Source organism: Grammomys surdaster, unplaced genomic scaffold (genome assembly GCF_004785775.1).
Source record: "Grammomys surdaster isolate TR1022 unplaced genomic scaffold, NIH_TR_1.0 125284, whole genome shotgun sequence".
Classification (NCBI taxonomy): Eukaryota; Metazoa; Chordata; class Mammalia; order Rodentia; family Muridae; genus Grammomys; species Grammomys surdaster.
The window spans coordinates 652,493-673,774 of NW_021620163.1; the positions used below are offsets into that span (position 1 = coordinate 652,493).

Consider the following 21,282-nt stretch of genomic DNA (forward strand, 5'->3'; position numbering starts at 1 on the left):
ATATATATATATATATATATATATATATATATATATATATATATATAACACAACTTCTATAAACCTGTTGTTAGACATCTAGTGTTGCTCTACAAACTGCCTCTTTAGACTAGAGGAGAAATGAGAACAAATAAATTTTATAATTAAATTCATCAAATGCTTTTGGATGGTTCTGATTAAATGTTAAACTTTCATACTGAGTCTTCTGCACCATGCTATTGATGTTAAAGTTACCAATTGACTATACAGATATATTTTTCAAATATAGTATATCATTTCAATCTATTAAATATCACTTATATACCCCCCAATTAAGGTATATACCTACAAATATAAATTTAAATGTAGTTGGTATCATATTACAGGTTATAGTTTTATTTATTTATTTTTATTCACCATAACATTATTTTCTTAAATTTTATTTGTTTATTTTTTTATTTATTTTCAGACAGGAATCTAAATTTTAGGCTAGAACAAGGAAGTAGGCTTCAGACATGAAAATGACCTTGGGCTAGGACAGGGAATAGGCTCAGATACTTTGGTCATCCTGATAAGCACTTAGAAACAGTGATCATGGGATTATTCACATAATTGGGTTTAACGCCTTGCTTTTTACTTGACTATTTGTGTTTATTGTCTTGCTTGTTCCTTGACTATTTGCATTTATTGTATTTCTAGACCCTCAACCTAGAACTGACCTTAATACATGCATGTAATCAAATAAATTAATAAAAAAATTAAAAGGTTATAGATTTAGATAGCCAGGTCCCTAGCTGCTTTTTGTACTCAGCTGAGAGAGGGCTCCAAGAACTAAAGCATAACAGGAGCTTTGGACTAACACACATGAAGCAGAGGATTATTGTCTAGACTATTCAGTAAATGAAAAAAAAATGTTTTCAATTGAGAGTTCTCAAAAAGTCCTCCAAGTTACTGATAAATAATTTTTAACATGTTCAGCACTCTTAGTTATCAGGACATAAAGAGAATTAAACCACTTTTAGATTCTTTCTGACTCCAGGAAGGATTATCAGATTTGGAAAGGCTTAGGTTGGAATGGTCTGGGAAGGTAAAGTGTGGAGATATTATTTACCAAACTAGGAATGTAGGATAATGTATGTGGAAATATACTTTTTATATGCATATTAAAACACCAATGAAAAAACAACCTTTGGTTAATAAAAATAAGTTTAAATGAATATATATATATATATATATATATATATATATATATATATATATGAAGACTGTCAGGAGAAAACAATTATTCAATGTAAATATTACGATCATATGGAATTACTCTCTGTCTGAATTGGTGGTCAGGGATGACTACAGAGAATTCCACAATCATACAACTTATTGATTTCTACTAGAAATACATCTTAGGATGCTATCTCTAAAAATACTGCACACATAGACTGACAGGACAGTGAGAAATTAAGAATTCTGTTAGTTGGTACTTTCTACATTGCTGGCTTGTTTTCACAGTACTAGAAGACTCTATCTAAGCTGGCATGGAGAAAAGTCATCAGGGCTCCCACACACCTGTGAACTGTATGCAGTACAGCAATGATGACCTTTCTCACAAGATATGACCACTGATGCAACCGTAGCATGACTCTTATAGGGTTAATCAATCATGTTCTGTTTGTACTTAATCCTGCTTTACAGGAGGAAGCTTTTGCTTAATACTGTAAACTCTGTCAAGGGCCTATGGTTGGCCAGGTCATAAACCACAGAGATTTTAGTACTCTTGTTTTGGCTAAATACATGATATCATATTCAGTTCTGAACACCTATCTTTATACTCACATATTAGTGCACCTCTCAGCATTTATCACTGAAAAGTCTTTCTGGAGTGGACAACAGTCAACATAGAAACTGACATATTTTCTGAATGTGGGGAGTGTGACTGTAGAGTGTTCAGGACTAGAAATAGTACCCTTTTTCCAAGGCTCAAGTAACATTATAGAAGAAGAGTGGAAAGAATTTAAGAGTGAGGAATTTTGAAGGAATGCTGTGTAACCATGCCTTCTGAATATAGGATTTGCACTTATGAACACTGCCTTGGTGGTTATTTGCAAAAGAATACCACAAGACTTTAACCCTTACACTTTCATTATGTATGAAGGAAAGATTATGGGTGGCTACTACATACTAAGGAAGGTATGTCATTTTCTTCAACAGTGTAACCCTAATATGCCCGTGATCCACTAAGTACTTGTTAATTCATACTTACTCAAGAAGATCTAATTAAGCTCAGCAAAGAAAAATGTAATCAAAATAGGAGTTTGTTTATTGAGGTTTTCAATAAGAGCTCTTGTTACCTTTTGTCCACTTGACACACAGAAGAGTCAACTTTGGAGATGGAACCTCACTTGAAGAGTTATTTCTGTTAGATTGGCCAAAGATCTTCTATTGATTAAAGGAACAGGGCCCAGTCTACTGTGGATTAGGCCAGGGTAAGAATTGTAGTAAGCTGCATTTCTCCCAAACCTCTACTTCAGTGTTTGCCCCCAGATTCCTGCTTAAGTTCCTGTTTTGTCATCCTTTAGTGAAGGATTGTGAAATAGAAGTGTAAGCTAAAGTAAGTAACCATTTGCTTAACTGGTGGTTGGTGATCGTTTATAACATTATGAAAAAGCCAACTAGAATAATGGAGATAACAATGATGAGAGTAGACTGAGAGGTTAAAATGTACAAATATCAGTATGTAGATAGACATAAAAATTTCCAAAACAAAAGTAGAACTGTTTGCTAATATATAATGCTTCCATAAAATATATTAATTAATGTTTGGTAATAAAATACAAGGTTTCAAAATTATAGTGTCTTATGGCAATAATTATGGACATATTTTACCTTTTAAATATTAGTTATATGAGAAAAATTTAATTTTGAAATGAACCTATTTGTAGTTCATGTTTTATTAGCATATATTTACATAGCAGTGAATTTCTTTTTGTTATTTTCATGCATGTGCATAAAACATTTTGAACACAATAAGAAACTATTAATTAAAAATAAAGATGAAGTTTCTCTAATCACACCTTTGTTTGTAGTCCAAGACAATCATCAACAAGGATTCTCTAGGGTACGTGTCCCCAAAGCCAATGATTTAGTTCATCACAAACAATACTATCACGAATATAGCTTAAAAATTGGTGTCTTCTTCTATACATTTTTATGTTTTTTTCAAAGTAGTTTAACATTTGCCTCCTTTACTTGATTTCACTTTACAAAGGTCAGTCGCTGCCTTTATTTAAGAAATTTAAAACATTTTAGTTTTCAAAATTGTTCACATTTATTAATAAGAAAATGACAATATCAAATGCACATCAAGAATATTTTGCTTCTGGTGAGTTTCTTGCCACATTTTGAATCTTCAAGGAGGTATTTGAAAATCCTTAGAAATTGAGAGGTGATAAATAAAAATGTGAGTTGAGACAGTGGTACTTACTCATTTTAGTACTTAGCATATACTAAGGCGCTAAATTCTATATACTTAATTCCTAGGAACACTGTTCTTTGTATGACCCATTTCTTTTATTGTTGTTGCCAATATAAAGACTTTAAAATTGAATGCTAAATATAACTTGTGTTAACATGAAATTTGACTAATTTAGGTCAACATATATGTTAATATATACATAGCAGAGTAAAATATGCAATGGAACTTAGATATTAAAAACTAAAAACACAAGGAAAATAAAGTAGTGGAAAATAGTGATATTAATACTAAAACAACATCTTTCTTGGGAAATCATATTGAAGATCACAATTGAAAAAATGTTAAGAAATTAACTGGAAGAATAGAATCATGCTACAACATTAGAGAAAAAAATGATATCTTCAGAATAAAAGTATCTTGATCATGAACTAGATACCTTTTAGAAATTTAGAACACTTAATTTCATAAATTTTGTAATAAGTGGTAAAAATTTTAACATTTCTTGTATAAAATTATAAGTAAAAGTTCGATTATAATTTGACAAAGTAACAGGGCTCTTTCTTTTTGAATGAATGCTAGGAATGTAAAAGATGGTGATGGAGGGGTCATTTGTACACCTTTCTGGGTAGTTTTCAATAATCCTGATATGTGCCATAATACCCATGAAATAAGATTCTGGAAAGATCAGGACAGATCTCTCTGATGGTGATCAAAAATCCTGGGGAAACTACTTAGGACTTAACCTAGAGTCCTGGTAAGAAATCAATGGGCATCAGAGTATCAAATTGAATCTTACTTATAAAATTAAGAGAGTTACGATACATACATCTTTGAAGTCCCCTTCTTTTTTATTTCTATTTTAAGTGTTAAACATTCAATCTGGAATGAAGTTGAAGTATTTAGTTACAAAGAATGATTTTATTGTTTTCAAAAACTTATTTCATTGTCTATTCATTTTAATTACTATGCTTATGTAGATATTCCCATAATTGTTTTGAGGCAACGTGTTACAGTGTTACACAGTCCGTTTTACACTCATTATTCATTATTGTCTTCCTTAAGACTTCTGAGATTTTGGGTTCTGAATATGCAGAGCTATGCTTATTTTACACATTTTTTAACCAGGACACGGGTATGTATGTGTATCTTAAGATTCTACAGTGAGATGATAAATTTTTCAAATAAAAATATGACCTGAATACATTGTCCAAATCTTAATGTTTTGTAGAAAGATAGGATTATCACAAATGTTTAGAATAATTTATGGAAACTGGAGTTTTAGTCAAGGATTCTATATATTTTAGCAGTCCTGTATTAAGGCAAGTTTTTGTTAAAAATTCAACAAAATAGTATATAAATTGATAATATGCAGGTTAGGAATTTAGAGAAGAAAAAATCCAGATTTGCAGTTTAACAATAAACTGATAGTCTCAATTTTTCCTAAAATTTCTAGAATAAAATAATGAACCATTTGTCTCATAAGTAATGCATAAAGAGATTTTGCAGAACAGTGAAATAAATAAGTTCAAACTAGTATACTTTCTGATTTAAAAGTCTTGAGCCACAAATTCGTAGCATGTATTCTAATTCATGATTTTGTTGCCTATGGTAACTTTTCCCTAAGGTAGCGGATATAGACTTTAGTATTAACTTCAGCACAGAACAGATAATATTATAATAGTTTTTAAAAATCTTGAAGTTGGAAGCGTAAAATAATGGGGCTATATGTGAAGAATTTGAGAATGAATAAAGGGAAGAACTTGATTAGCACATATACTGAATATTAAAACAATGAAATAATATCACATGGAGGCTGAGCAAATTTGAAATATGTATTTAAGTAGTTTGAGTAAGCAAATAAAACTACTGCTCCTCATACTACTACTACTACTACTGCTACTACTACTGAGTAAATAGTTAAGGCCTCCTGAGTTACAGAATAAGAATTTGAAATTAATTGTGATGACCAGTGTAATGATTATTTTCAAAGACAAAGCAAAGGGCTTATATTAGGTAGAAGAGGAACGTCATGTTAAAAAAAATGTGGAGAAAATATTTTTAAAGAAACTGAAAGTAAAGACTATAAAAATCAGTAATAGACATTTGGTTTGAAACCCTGTCAGTGAGCTTTGATGCTGGTGTAAATCTAGAGTCTAACAAGATCAAGGTCAGGCAACTTGGACACTCAACTAAGACTCTGTCTCATATTATAAAAAATAAAAAGAATGTTGTGGAGCTACAATGTTATGTTCTTGTCCAGCATTCACAAGGCTAGCCTAGGTTGAATCAATAAATGAAAAACAACTAAAACAAACCAACTTTATAATAAATAATCATGGATTTATTTTTTATTTCAGATATTTATGACAGATTTTTATTATTTCATTTTTCTTGCATACTATACTATACATTTAGCTTTTCTGGTAACTTCTCGAACATGAGAACATGACAGTACTGATCTCATTGACTGAGTAATTGAGCCCTTGACAATTATCCTCTGTTATTAAGCATTTCAAAAATAAGGAAAAGGCTCATGTGTAATTTATATGCAATTCATACAATTAATTGTTTTTATTCAAGGTGAGAAAATATAGGATTAAAGAACAGATCTAGCTTTCACATAGAGAGTTTGAGGTGAAGAATCTAAACTGAAAAACATTTATGAATACACAACCATCATCTGTTCTTGTTTATTTCAAGCTTCATCTCCACATCTACTATTCAAGCCTGCCAAGTCCTACTGATTAAATTCCTTATTTCTTCCATGTTCTTAATTTTTACAACTGATTACTCTTGCAATGATAAACCAGAGTTCTGTAACAGCATTTATTCTATTGGGCTTCTCAGAATACCCACACCTCCAGCCACTCCTCTTCCTTATAATAATGACCATGTACACAGTCACTCTGGTTGGAAATGTTGGCATAATTGTGGTCAGAAGGATTAATGCTAAGCTTCACACACCCATGTACTTTTTTCTGAGCCATCTTTCATTTTTAGATATATGTTATTCTAGTGTATTTGCACCAAAATTGTTAGAGATCTTGATTGTAGAACATAGAACTATTTCTTCAAATGGTTGCATGACACAGTTTTTCTTTGGCTGTGCATGTGTGATTACAGAGATGTTCATGTTAGCAGTGATGGCCTATGACAGGTTTGTAGCTGTTTGCAATCCCCTGCTCTATACTGTTGCTATGTCTCATCGATTGTGTGCCCTCCTAGTAGCTGGAAGTTATATGTGGGGAGGTCTGTGTGCTGTGATAATCACATACACTCTCCTAGAGCTGTCTTATTGTGAACCTGGCATCATAAATCACTTTGGCTGTGAGTATTCAGCCATAATCTCTGTATCCTGCTCTGACCCCTCCTTCAGCCAGATGGCATGCTTAGTCATTTCCATATTAAGTGAGGGTAGTAGCCTTCTTATCACTATGGCCTCCTATGTCTTTATTGTTGTCACAATCATCAAGATGCCTTCTAAAGGTGGACTCCGAAAAGCCTTCTCCACCTGCACTTCCCACCTGACTGCCATCAGCATTTTCCATGGAATTATTCTCCTTCTCTACTGTGTACCCAATGCAAACAGCTCAAAGCTCCTGGTCAAAGTAGCAACAATGCTCTATACAGTCCTGATTCCCATGCTGAACCCTCTCATCTACAGCCTAAGGAACAAAGATGTAAAAGAGACAGTCAAGAGGCTCATCAGCTCAAAATTGCACTCTCAGTCATTATAATACCATTAGAATACATTTTCAATTTAACATGTATTTATTCATATTCTATTAAAACCTTTTTTCATATGTACTATCAAACACATGTTAGATTTTAGGAAATACATGGTTATGTTGTAATCTGATATTGAGTTGCAAATTATGCCATTCAAATTGAATTTTCTATAGTTTCATACAAATGTTCTGTACTTTGATTAACTCTCATTGAGCAGCTAAAGAAAAGTTAACATTTCCAAATCTCCTCAATTAGAATTAGGTAAATAAGAATGAAGAAGAAGAAAACTATCTCCTAATATCTCTATAGCAATGCTTCCTCTATAGTTGGCCTTTGGCTCTTTTATGGCATCAACATTCAAGTCCTCACAATTAACTCTTACTCTTTACTTAGAATGCTCTATAAAACACATATATGATATAATAATGTATGTAAATTAATGATGTAGATTCATTTTATGAAAATGTTGTCTACAAGGAACATGTTAAAATGCTTACTATCACCAATGTACACTCATTTCATTCTGTATTATTTTACTTTTGAGATTATAACACCAATATTCTCTTCAAATTCTTACCTCTAAACATGAATGTAAGTCTCCATAATCTCTTTCAAATTCATGGCCGTATTTTTCACTAATTGTCATTACCTACCTACATTGACATATGTATGTATTCCTGAACGTAATATCTTTAGTTTCTATAAAGCACTTGTTTGTATGTTTTCAAAGATATCATTAATTTGACCTTTGCTAACGAATTGTTCATGCGCTCTTCCCTGGGAAAGATCATCTTCCCTGCTTTCAGTTTTCTAAGTATTAAAGTATTCTATTTGATTCTAGCTTCTCTTATACTAATTAAAGATTGTATTTTTAAAATGTACCATTGATCACTAACTTTTCCTAAATTTTTTAGTCATTAGTAAACAACAAGAGTACTTACAATGCTGCTTAATCAATGAGATAATAGTCTTTGTTATTATTTAAAACCTTGTGAGTTTATTTCAATAAAATATATTGTTTACAGTTTTGAGTTTCTTTTTATTAAAATTGTTATTGATAGTTACACATAAACCTCTTTCATTCTTTTTCTCAATTTTATTTGTCATTAATCCAAATTATCAATTTTTTGTCTAAAAGTATAACATGTCTTTATTATTTTTGAGACTTAATTTGTTAAATATGTTTTCATTGAATTTCTGATACGAATGAATCTTCTTGAAAATAACATTTCATTTGTCTTTAATGGGGAGGCAGGAGTAGGTGGCAGGGTGTGGGAGCACCCTCATAGAAGCAGAAAGGATGCATAAGGGGTTTCTGGAGGGGAATCCTGAAAAGGGTTAACATTTTAAATGTAAATAAAGAAAATAGCCAATAAAAAAAGAAAAAAAAATTAAAATATCTATGTTCTACTGGAGAAAACGATTCACTTTTCTTTAAATTTTTAGTGTCTTGTAGATTGATCATGTTCTAATGAAATCAAAATATCCAATAATATATAGACAGCAGAAACTCTTCTTGTTTATTTAAGTGGAAACATGAAAGTTTTCCACTACCAGTGTGCAAGGATCAATATGTGGTTTAAGCTGTAGTAGCAGTTTTTAATAAACTTGTATGACTCTGTGTTTGAAGATGTTACAAATTATAATGCCATCTTGATAGATTTTCCTTTGATTGGTATGTGGAATTCTTTCATATCACTTCATATGAGATTTAGTTTTAAATCAATTTTGTTAAATACTAAAATAACTACATCAGGTTTTTTCCTTTGGTCTATTGCTTTTAAAAGATTTTGTTCCTACCCTATACTTGATGTTAAGGTGTGTTGCTTGGGTGTTGCAGAATGACTGGTTTCTGCATCCATTCACATCCTGTTTTCACATCCATTCAATTACTCTATGTCTTTTTATTGGAGAATTAAGGCTATTGCTATTGAAAGATATAAAGAAAAAACATTTATTGATTTCTGTTAATTTGTTCTTGTGGTATGTGTGTGTGTGCATACAACCTACTTCTCTCAAATCCATTCTTCCTTCTCTACCAACTAATTTATTTACCCTTAAAATTAAAACAAAATAAAAAGAGTTTCTGCTGCCTATATATTCTTGAATATATGACCTTAATTAGAATATTGTCACTCTATCAGACATCAGAAACAATGAAAAGTGAATCTCTTTCAGCACACTGACATTTTTTTAACTTTTAAATAATACAGAAGACCAATCTATGTATTTAATAAAATACCTATCAAAATTTCAGCACAATTCTTTACACAACTTAAAACAACAATTCTCATGTTGATATGGAGAATATGTTTAATAATATGCATAAAAATAAGAATAAATTAAAATAATTGAGATGCTAAAACATTTTATTAACAGTTGCTATTACTTAGTTGATTTTAAATTTTGACAGGTTTTATTTTGCAGGAATGTTATAATATTTGAATTTGGATTTACCTCTGAACTCCTTAATCAATATGGATATTAAGTATTTTCCTTAGTGTTAATATTTATTTATATTGATAGTCTTTGTTGGTCATTCCTTGGTCATTCCTACCAGATTGAATTATTCATCTTATTTTTACTTACTCTAATTTTATTTTTCTTATATTCACTATTTTTGCTTAATTGAACAGTAATTGTATCATTGCTTATGCCACCTTCCCTCTGTTCACTTTCAAATTCATGATATCTTAGTATTTTTTAACTATTAACTAATTTACTGATTAATAATTTACTATTTACTAATTTTTATTATTATATATATTTGCAAATAGATAAACAAATGCAATCAGAAGTTTTAATGTAGAAAACTCTATATAAATATACTATGGATGATCACTTGAGATTGGAGAAATTTGCAGGTGGCTTATCTCTAGGGATTTTTCCTATTCACAATGGTATGCCAATTGGCATTGTCATTTTTCAAGTAATTTAAGCAACTAGATTGTTGAAATTTCATGAGAATATATCTCTTGTCATATCTAAAAAATACACTCTTACAGTAGCTATTCTGGTTATCTAACTGTCTTTCCTCTTTAGACTATGTTCCTTGAACCTTAGGAGTTGGGGTTATATAGTAGTTGTCTTCTTGGCCACAGCAGCATCAGTTAGTTTTTCTATGCATTTTTACTATATATGGCTTTCTTTATCAATCATTATTCTGGTGAAATTGAAGCTTCTTTGGTGAGAAGAAAGAACTACACTTATCTGTTAACATGAGAGTAAGAATTGAGAATGCAATAAATAGTATAATTTAAAAAAATTGACATTAATAGTTTCTTCTCTGAAACTTATGAGATCACTAACCATGAGTGGTTCATTAGGTTTCCACTTTACAGCATGATTTCCCTACTGTTAAAAGGGCTTAAACCCAATCATATAGCTCGTTGGTCAATGCTAAGACATACATGATGTAACTTTTGCACCATTGTAGTGATATGCTGGTCATTGTTGGGGCAAACAGGAATCTTAACTAGGAATGGCTTTGGATAATTTTTGCCCTTGACAGATAACATAACAGATTGTGGTAATATGAAATCTTGTTCTCAACGTGGAGGCATTTAATTGAGATGCAGCTAGAATTTTCCAAGTCCTGAGTCTTAAGTGTATTTAGAAATAGGTGATTTATCTCAACCTCTTTTGTTTTTGTTTTTTATATAAAGACAAACATTTAAATGGGGCTGTGGCTTATGGTTTCAGAGACTCATTCTGTTATCACCGTGCCAAGGAGCATGGAAGCATGGTGCTGGAGAAGGTGTTGAGAGTTCTTCATCCTGATGTGAAGACAACCAGGAAAAGACTATCTTCCATACTGATCAGATCCTGATCATTGGAGCCTCAAAGCCCACTCCCACAGTGACACACTTCTTCCAACAAGGCCACACTTATTCTAATAATGTCATACCTCCTAATAGTGTCACTCCCTGTAGGTCAGACATTCAAACACATGAGTCTTTCGAGGCCAAACCTATTCAAGCTACTACATTGTTTCCTAAAGGTTCTAGTAAGTTTGCTAGATGTGAGTGTCTTTTTTCATTTTCCCTAAAGAAAGAAATCTTGTCTTAAAATTTGATGACGCAGGATATCTTCAGATATTTGGATAAAATCATCTTCAGTGTTTTTCAGAGTTGATCAATATTTTAATCCTTAACTTGTTTTTTTGGTTATTGGATGTTTTATTTACATTTCATATGTTATCCCCTTACTCCATTCACCCACCCATCAAGGAACTCCCATCCCATCACCCCTCCTCCTGCTTCTCTCTGGATGTGCCCCTACCTACCCCCCTTCCCAACTCCCCACCCTCAAGTTCCCACTTACTGGGGCATCCAGCCTTCATGAGAACAAGGATCTCTTCTCCCACCTATGCCCAACAGGGCCATCCTCCCTTACATATACAGCTGGAGCCATTGATCCCTCCCTAAGTGCTCCCAGGCTGGTGGTTTAGACCCTGGGAACTCTGGTTGGTTGGTATTGTTGCTCTCCTCATGGTGCCGCAAACTCTTTCAGCTCCTACAGTCTTCACTCTAACTTCTCCATTGAGAACCCCATGATCAGTTCAGTGGTTAGTTGTGAGCATCTGCCTCTGAATATGTCAGACTCTTGCAGACCTCTAAGGAGACATCTATATCAGGCTCTTGTCAGCATGCACTTCCTAACTTTCACATCAGCATCTACCTTTGGTGACTGCACATGGGATGGATACCCCGGTGGAATGATCTCCAGACTGCCCCTCCTTCAGTTTCTGTCCCTCACTTTGTCTCCATATTTGTTCCCTTGAATATTTTGTTACTCCTTATAAGAAGGACCAAAGCACCCACACTTTGGTCTTCCTTCTTCATGAGCTTCATGTGGTCTGTGAGTTTTTTCTTGGATATTGCTAGTTTTTGGCCTCTTTGCTGCCTAGTTTTATGTCAACTTCACTTAAGCTTGAGTCATCTGAGAGGAGTAAACATCAACTAAGAAAATATTGCCATAAGATCAGGCAATAGGCCAGCTTGTAGGGCTTTTTTTGGTATTTATTTATTTATTTATTTATTTATTTATTCAACTCCAGATTTTATTCCCCCCTGACAGTCCACCCTCAGATTTTTCCACATTCCATAGCTCCTCCCCATCCCTGTCCCCACGAGTGTCCCTACCCCACAACCCCCACCCAATCAGACCTCTAAACTCCTTGGGGACTCCAGTCTCTTGAGAGTTAGGTGAATTTTCTTTGATTGAACTCAGACCCAGAAATTCTCTGCTGTATAAGTGTTGCAGGCCTCATATCAGCTGGTATAGGCTGCCTGGTTGGTGGCCCAGTTTTTGAGAGATCTCAGGGGTCCAGGTTAATTGAGACTGCTAGTAATCTTACAGGGACACCCTCCTCCTCAGCTTCTTCCAGCCTTTCCTACAATAAAAGAATGGTACAGAAAAAAATGGTTTATTTACACAATGGAATACTACTCAGCTATTAAGCACAAGAACATCCTGAGTGAGGATGGCAAATGGATGAAACCAGAAAATAATATCCTGAGTGAGGTAATTCAGTCCCAAAAGCACATGCATGGTATGTACTCAGTAATAAATGGGAATAAAAGAAAAAGAAATGTGCAGAATACTCAAGATACAGTCCACAGAACTAAAAAAGGTCTACAAGCTGAAGGGCCCAAGTGAGGATCCTCAGTCCCACTTGGGAGGGAGAAGAAAGCAACCACAAGTGGGGAGGGAGAGAGGGACCTTGGAGAGAAAGTGGACAAGGGAGTGATGGGGGAAAGAGGGCGACCCAATCTGGTATTGGGTGATGGAAAAGAACTGAAGCCCTGAGGGCCAGCAGAAAGAATGCAAATGGGCAACTTATGGAGGTAGGAGGTTGAGGGGGGACCCTCTGGAATAGACTACGGACCTAGGAGGTAAGAGATTCTCAGGATTCAAAGGGAGGGATCTTAGATGAAATGCCCTACAGTGGAGAGAGGGAACATATAGAGCCAACCTCCAGTGGAAAGGCAGGGCATCAAGTGAGGGATGGGGTTGCCATCCCACAGTCAAAACTCTGACCCATAATTGTTACTGTCTGAAAAAACTACAGTGATGGAAATGAAAAAAAGCCTGCAGAAAAGAAGATCCAGAGATATGCCCAAAGTGGGATCCATGTCAAGGGCAGGTCTCAAGGCCTAAGACTGTCACTGAGGCTATGGAACCCTCACAAAAAGGGACCTATCATGCCTGCACTCCAGAAGACCCAACATGCAGCTGAAAGAGTCAGATGCAGATATTTGCACCCAACCAATGAAAAGAATCTGCTGACCCCTGTGATTGACTTATCTCAAGTTCTTAAGGGAAACAAGAGTAACATCCATAGTTTATTACCTTGGGAGCCTCCTAGTCTCTCCTGACTAACTACTCATGTAGAGTTTTCTCATGTCTGGTATTTATACAAATATAATATATAGTATGTATAATATGTAAATACAGATAAATATACAATAAGCTTTCTTATCAGGTTTTAGACCACTTTAGTGTTATTTATTCCTCATTCAAACAGTTTCTTCTATACTGACTGTGCTCCTTGAATGAGTCAGGGTTCTATAGAGAAAGAGCATGTTTAGAATGTATATATACATTCATAAAAATTGAAATTTATAAGAATGGCTTACAGTCTATTGTCCAAATACTCTAACAATTATAGTCTACCAACATAAAGGTCCAAGAACCCAAAAGTTATTCAGTCCATGGTATATGAAAGACTAACATAAATGCATTGGATAATATAAAACTCTTCATATCTCATGTTACACACAACTAGTATGTCATACTATATACAAATAAATATATTTAACTACAGTAACATATCATACATAAATATATTATATAAAAATATGTATTTTTACAAATATATATATATATATGGCTACACTAATATATATTATATATACTTGTAATGTAAACTAGTAAATTCCAAAGAATCAGAAATATTTTATAACTTCTTAAAGATGGAGGGAAGTAATAAAGTGAAGTGTACACTAAAGACTTATATTTCATATTGAAGTAATGAATGTATGGAAGTACAGAGAAGTAAAGACATAATTTAAGTATTGAAAAATCAAACTAGTGATTACTTTCCAAACTCTGCATTTCATCTTATATGGATTATATCTCAAAAGTTGATCATGGAAATTTAGTAATAATTGATATGGAATTTATGATAATGGTTCAAAATAAAATAAATACTAGAAGGACATTTAAAATGTTTAAGTTTGCAAACATTTTGCTTTAATAAATGTCGATCTGGAATACAGATATTTTAGTACATGTTTTTTCATCAATTATGTTTTAGAATGTAAAGTTAATTTTGTTTTCACCCTGATAGAGGTCAGTTGACTGTCATCAAAATTTAAGTTCAATCTTTTCCTAATATGTTCATGTATTCCCTGGAGAAAATACAGAAAATAATAAATTAAATGTTTTCATTACACAAAAGCCTTAGGGGAAGAGCTTCAGTGATATAGACACCAAATTTTCACTGACATGAAAAAGTACCAGTTAGTATTCACTCACCATTGAACAGTTCAGCTAAGGTAGGCTACTGAGTTTCAGCACTTAAAAGCACAGCTTAAAAATATTGATTTCGGGGGTGGTAGATAAAAGCCATATAGATAAAACAATTTCGCATTATTTATATTTTTAAAATCTGAAGTGTAATGAATATATGAAAGTTTATTCTCCAAAGAAGACTTTGAATGAAGCTGTTAGAATTATCCAAATAACAGCTTACTGAATTTATCTTAATCTAGGTCCACAAGTAATCCTTTCCTTGTTTGACCACCAATACATATGTGTATTAACTGAAGTTGTTGTTATTGTTTTCTGTTAATGGTATCATCTTATAAATAACACTATGTGATGACACAGCTTCACTTGAAAAACATGTAAGCTACAAATAATATTCATTAAGGTAAAATAGTAAAAATAATGATCAATGTATATCTATCTCTCTGTCCCACTCCCCACATTTCATTTATGTATCCAAATTGAAGGACATAAATCCACCACATAAAAAGACAAACACTAATATCTCTGAAAGATTCACATTTCTTTAATCTCTTTTGAAATTTAAAGGATATGCTTGACCATTTAAACTTTATAAATGGCAAAGATTAGAGTGTTAATTTATTCATTATCCAATTTTATTTTAATATGTCTCCTAAGTGATAATATTCTAATATTGTATCTATTGAACATTCGTTGGAGCAGGCATAAACAAGTGAAAATAAAACATATAATTAGTTAAAAATCTTATTTGTTTACTGAATGATGCAGGCTAAATAACATAAGAATAAAATGGTTTTAATTTTTACTAATCAATGCCAGAGGCTTCCATTGCATTTGAAATGACAAATATTCTTTAATCCAGTCATGAATTTGATGAATCAGAATACTTAAATTTAATATTTTGTTCAGGTGAATGCTTTGTTTAAACATGAAGAAATGTCTACCCTTTTATTGTATAGACTATGATTGATGTTTGTCCACAAACATTGAAGATTAAATAAAATTGCATTAAATCAGAAGACAGATTTAAAGTGTTAAAAATAAAAGAAGTTACTTTTTTTTTTTTTACAAAGGCATGTGGCTTTCACTGATGACAACTGAACTCTGAGACTATCAGATATGGTTCATTATGATCTAAATCATAAAGGTCTACTTACAGAGGAATGTGACTGGATTGATTTCTGAGGGAAAAAAACACAGAAAATGAATCGTTATTGTTTTCTTTTTTTCTTTTCATTTTTTTTCAGAGCTAACTAACAATGCATCTATCCACCTTTGAAATTATCTTTTAAATTCTATATAAAAAGAAAAAGAATGGATAGGGGAAATTGCTCTTCTGTGGATGAATTCATTTTTTCAGGAATTACCAATAATCCTGACACAAAAGTGGCCTTGTTCATCACATTCCTACTTGTTTATCTCATTGCACTTCTTTCTTTCCAATCTTGAAATGATAATTTTAATTAGAATGGATGCTCAGCTCCACACACCCATGTACTTTTTTCTCACCCATCTCTCCTTCTGTGATCTCTGCTATTGTACAGCAATTGGACCCAAGATGTTAGTGGATCTCTTAGCTGAGGAGAAATCAATTCCCTTTGTTGGTTGTGCTCTGCAATTTTTGATATTCCGTGTCTTTGCAGATTCTGAGTGTCTACTACTAGCAGTAATGGCCTTTGATAGATACCAGGCCATCAGCAACCCATTACTCTACACAGTGAACATGTCCAGAACAGTGTGTTTCATGCTCATGGTTGGGGTTTACCTGGTAGCAATAACAGATGGTTTGATACACACAACCTTGGCATTCCGTTTATGTTTCTGTGGTTCTAATGAGATCAACCACTTCTTTTGTGATTTACCTCCACTTTACATGCTCTCCTGCTCTGACATACAAATCAATGAACTGGCCTTATTTACTATTTTTGGTTTCATTGAACTGAGCACCATCTCAGGAGTTCTGCTCTCTTACTGTTATATCATTTTATCAGTCTTGAAGATCAGTTCTACTGAGGGGAAGTTCAAAGCTTTATCTACCTGCACCTCCCATCTCACCACAGTTGCCATTTTCCAAGGTACTGTGCTCTTCATGTATTTTCGGCCTAGTTCTTCATACTCCCTGGATGAAGACAAAATAACCTCCCTGTTTTATACTCTTGTGATTCCCATGCTGAACCCTCTGATTTACAGCCTGAGGAATAAGGATGTGAAAGAGGCCCTGAAAAAAATTAAAATGAAAACATGGTTCTAAACAATTGTATCACATGTGCATGTTCATTCACCAGTATGTTTGTTTTTTTCTGGAAAATTACAATGATGTCTTAGAAGATGGCTGTGCTTTACAGTTTAAGATACTAGTTGTTTATTTGTTGTAACTTCAAAATGAAATAAATGGAATTGACCTCAAAATATGACAATTCAGTATAATTCTAATACTATTGCATAGCACTCACGACTTTCTAATTTTCCTGAGTATTTAATTGACTATCTCTTTGTTTTCATATGCGCTTTAAGTGCTTCGTTTAGTGAGCATTCACTATTTCAGATTACCTATTATATGATTATGTATTATGACAAACTCCATTGCTAACTTTGTAATAAATATGCTTCTCTATGGAATAGAAAAGTTCAATAGTATTTAATTGAACTGCAAAAATTTATATTGTACTTCAAAATAATCCTGAAATAGATAATATATAGGATATCTGCTACAGGAAATTACTTAAACAGTATACAGGAGAAAGATTTCATTGACTAGAGGACTGAAATTATGCATGTTGGAGAGATAAACACATTATAAATTGAAGCCCTGATAGCTAAGTAGGGATTGAGGTAAACAGGTCTATAGCATTGGGAAACCACAGAAGCCTTATCTGATTGTGATGTTAAAATCAGTGACACTGGATTCTGTTATTGCTGACACTATCAATATACAATCATTGCACTTCATATAGTAGCAGCATGAGCAGATTGTTGGGAATGAGATTTTTATGCATAAATATCTGCAACTAATTGTTTGATCTTCATAATCACTAGCTTTGCTCTGTGTGTTAGAAGTTCTCCCCATAAATTATGTATTATTTATTTAATGAAGCTTTTCTCGTTCTTCATTTCATTATGTTTCTCTGATTATAGGTTCTATTTTGTTTTTGTTTCTTTAGTTCTTATTTAATGTTACTCTTTTTTATTTAAATATCTTCAAATTACCATATTAATTTTTTTCACTTTGGTCTAAGTATTTCTTTTCTTCAATTCAAAATTTTTTATTACATTTTGGAAAGAGAATGTTGAAAAAAACAAAAATAGGATATGAGATAATATAACATTTTTGCATGTATTAGGTACTGATAAAATTATCAGAGGGTGTATTATAAAACATTCATACACACATTCACAGACAAAAAAATTAGTATAATATTTGAAATGACGTGGACACAGACTTTGAATATATAGTAAAAATATTAATTTGTCAAGAAATTAGCATATGTTTCTCTATCATTTTGTACCTTTGTTGAAATTTTCTGATAGCTTAAGAACTTTCCTGAGAAAAATCACATCACATTTTAAAGGTCTAATACAGGAGGGCATTTTGATTGTATACTCATCAAAGAAGCTAAATATCATGAGTTATCTCAGGCTTTATAGGTCACAGTCTAAAATATTCCCCCATATCAATATTTTACTATAGAAATTAAAGCCAAGTAGTGTTTTTTGTTTTAATAGCATAGGGTTACAGGACACCAGGAAGAAGAAAACCTGTGAAAGATTCTTCCTTTAGATAAAAGGCTTTTTAAATGTATACCTATGAAATGATTTTACAACTGACCATTAATCTTTTCACAGTAGAATATGTGAATATGCTTGTGGCTTGCTTCTTTCTATCTTGGGATTACAACTCTCAAAATGATGATATTAAGAGCCAAAATTCTTGAGAAATGATTAGTTTATAAATGTAGACATTTAGAAATTGGGGGTTTTCTCACAAAACATAGTTGGACCTCTACTTCGTCTTTCTACTATGTAAAGATAGTGGAATTCCTGCTTTCTAGACCAGATAGTAGGATTCTACCATAACTGATTCTCTGGCACTGCCTACACTAAAGACTTTTGACATTTGGACTGTGATACATGTTTTGTTGCTGAATATAACTAGTATTTCTTACTTTGTTTGCATTTGTTTACTTTGTTTACTCTAAACTATAGATCAAAAACATGACAGAAGGCATTATTTGAAATACATTGAAATAAAAGCTTACCTTTTGCTAATTTCCATGTAGTTGACCTCTTTCTTTCTACTGCAGCACATAAAAATCAATTTGAGCTTCATGTATCCCCTAATTTTAGGTGAATTAGCTATGAGGTAAATAAGTTACTTAACAAGTTAACCCCACATTAAACAAGACAATCTGGTTGTAAGCATTATGTCTGTTAATTCACACATTTCAAATTCCATTTGGTGACGTTGTGACTGAAACATAAACTAACAAATAATAGTCTTCTGAATATATCAGAGTTCAGGTTCACATTCTCATGCACCCATCACCAGTTCTATAAACTACATCATTTTTCATGTCCACCAATAACTGGTTATGAGTATTATTTTATTACACACAGGTCTGACATTACATGGTAGGTAGGCTAGCTCTAGTCCTTATACTTCTGGGCTAAGTTTTTCACATTCTGTGCTATATATTCAGCCTTATACTTTTTTGATGTCATGTATTTTTCACTTCTGAGGGAATTATATTTCAGAATAAGATGGAATCTATGATCAAATTATTAAATTTCTGTCAAAAGCGTGGCACCAAGTAATAGACGTCTGTAAATCGCATTTGACTTTTTAGTCAAAGTTTGATACTGATTTTTAGCAGACTATTTTTACTTAATGATTTATATGCAATATTACCAGTAATGTTAAAATTAATATTTCCTAAGTTAATCAATAAATGTGATGTTTTATTAAACAAGGAAATCTTTTATCTTTTAACTTCTGGCATTTCTGGCAAATATTGAAATTCTTTTCAAAGCATGATGAATCTAGAGCCAGAGACTTGCTCAGCGATGTGCAATGAGGGATAACTGGGCTAGATGAATTTGCTTGGTGAACTTTGTTGGAACAAATTGTGCAAACTTCCATTAGACATATTTTATGATAATGGCTCTTTTGAATAGCATAGGCTATATTTCTGAAGACAAATAACTATAGATATTAATATTATTATACCATATAATAAACAAACATGATAAAAAATTTGAATTAATCATTATCTTGCTTATTTGGAAACAGTTAATAGAAACAAGAAGGATCCAGTTGGGAATTGTTCAGTCACTGAGTTCCATTTCTTAGAAATTAACAATAAATATGATTAAAGTGATTTTATTTACTACATTTTTCCTCATTTCAATCAGAGGATGGCCATTTATGGCATCAATGGGAGGGCGGCAATTGGTGCTGTGGAATCTTGATACCCCAGCTTATAGACATGCTAGAGTATTGAGGCAGGATTGGATGAGTGGGTGAATAAGCACCCTTATAGAGGCACAGGTAAGAAGGGTTGGGATTGGAGTTTTATAGAGGGGAAACTGGGAAGGCAGATATGATTTAAAATGTAAATGAATAAAATGATTATTTTTTTTTAAATGAGAAAATTTTGGAATGACCACTTTGATTAGAATGAACCACCAAATTCACATATCGGTATATATCTTCCTCAGCCATATCTCTTTCTCTGATATTTACTACTCTACAGCAGTTAGCCATAAATTTGATGGTGGACTTGCTTGCCATGAATATCAATTCAATTCATTTTCTTGATTGTGTTCTCCATTTCTTCATCATCCTCATCTTTATAGATGTAGAATGTATAGTGCTGAAAATGATGACATTTGATTAATACATGGCAATCAGCAACCCTTGCCATATGTAGTAGATATGTTCAGTAATGTGTGCTACCAATTCCTGCCTATTGATTTCATGCTGGTGTTATATATGCTGTGATACAACTTTGGCATTTGCATGTTTCTGTTGGTCTGATGAGATAAATTGTTTTTTCTTTGATTTATCTCCACCTTCCCTCCACTCTTGTTCTGACATACAAGCCAAATAATTGGCTCTCTTTATTGCTTTTATGATTCCACTGAGCTTAGCACCATCTAAAGAATTTTTGCCTGTTTCTGTTATGTCAGCTTTTTGCTACTGAGGGGAGATTCAAGATTTTTGTTTACCTCCACCTCCTATTTAACAGCATTTGGAATTTTTCAGTGAACAATATTATTAATTTATTTCCAACCAAGTACTTTTTATTCTCTAGATCAAGACAAAATGACTTCATAGTTTTACAATCTCATGATGCCTATGCTGATCACTGATTTCCAGCCTGAGGAACAAGGGTATGAAAGAAGCTCTGCAAAAACTGAAAACAAAAATGCTGTGACCTCCAGCCATGGACTAGTTCCAGAGAGAATGTAAGGATCAGGGGAGGGAAAGTATGAATTAGACACCAAGAATGGGATGATTTTCCACTTAAACTAGTAATCAAAAATGTCTTTATTCATACATACTGAAAAAA

The 21,282-nt window shown here is 32.8% G+C and overlaps 1 protein-coding gene and 1 pseudogene across 1 annotated transcript; both read left to right on the forward strand.

Moving 5' to 3' along the window:
- The first annotated feature begins 6,240 nt into the window (after positions 1 to 6,240).
- LOC114637418 (olfactory receptor 5D13-like) lies at positions 6,241 to 7,185 on the forward strand. Its single transcript, XM_028785647.1, has one exon. It carries the CDS (start codon positions 6,247 to 6,249, stop codon positions 7,183 to 7,185), a length of 939 nt encoding a protein of 312 aa, XP_028641480.1. The 5' UTR covers positions 6,241 to 6,246.
- Positions 7,186 to 16,015: 8,830 nt separating this feature from the next.
- Positions 16,016 to 16,964, forward strand: LOC114637424 (annotated as a pseudogene).
- Positions 16,965 to 21,282: the final 4,318 nt, after the last annotated feature.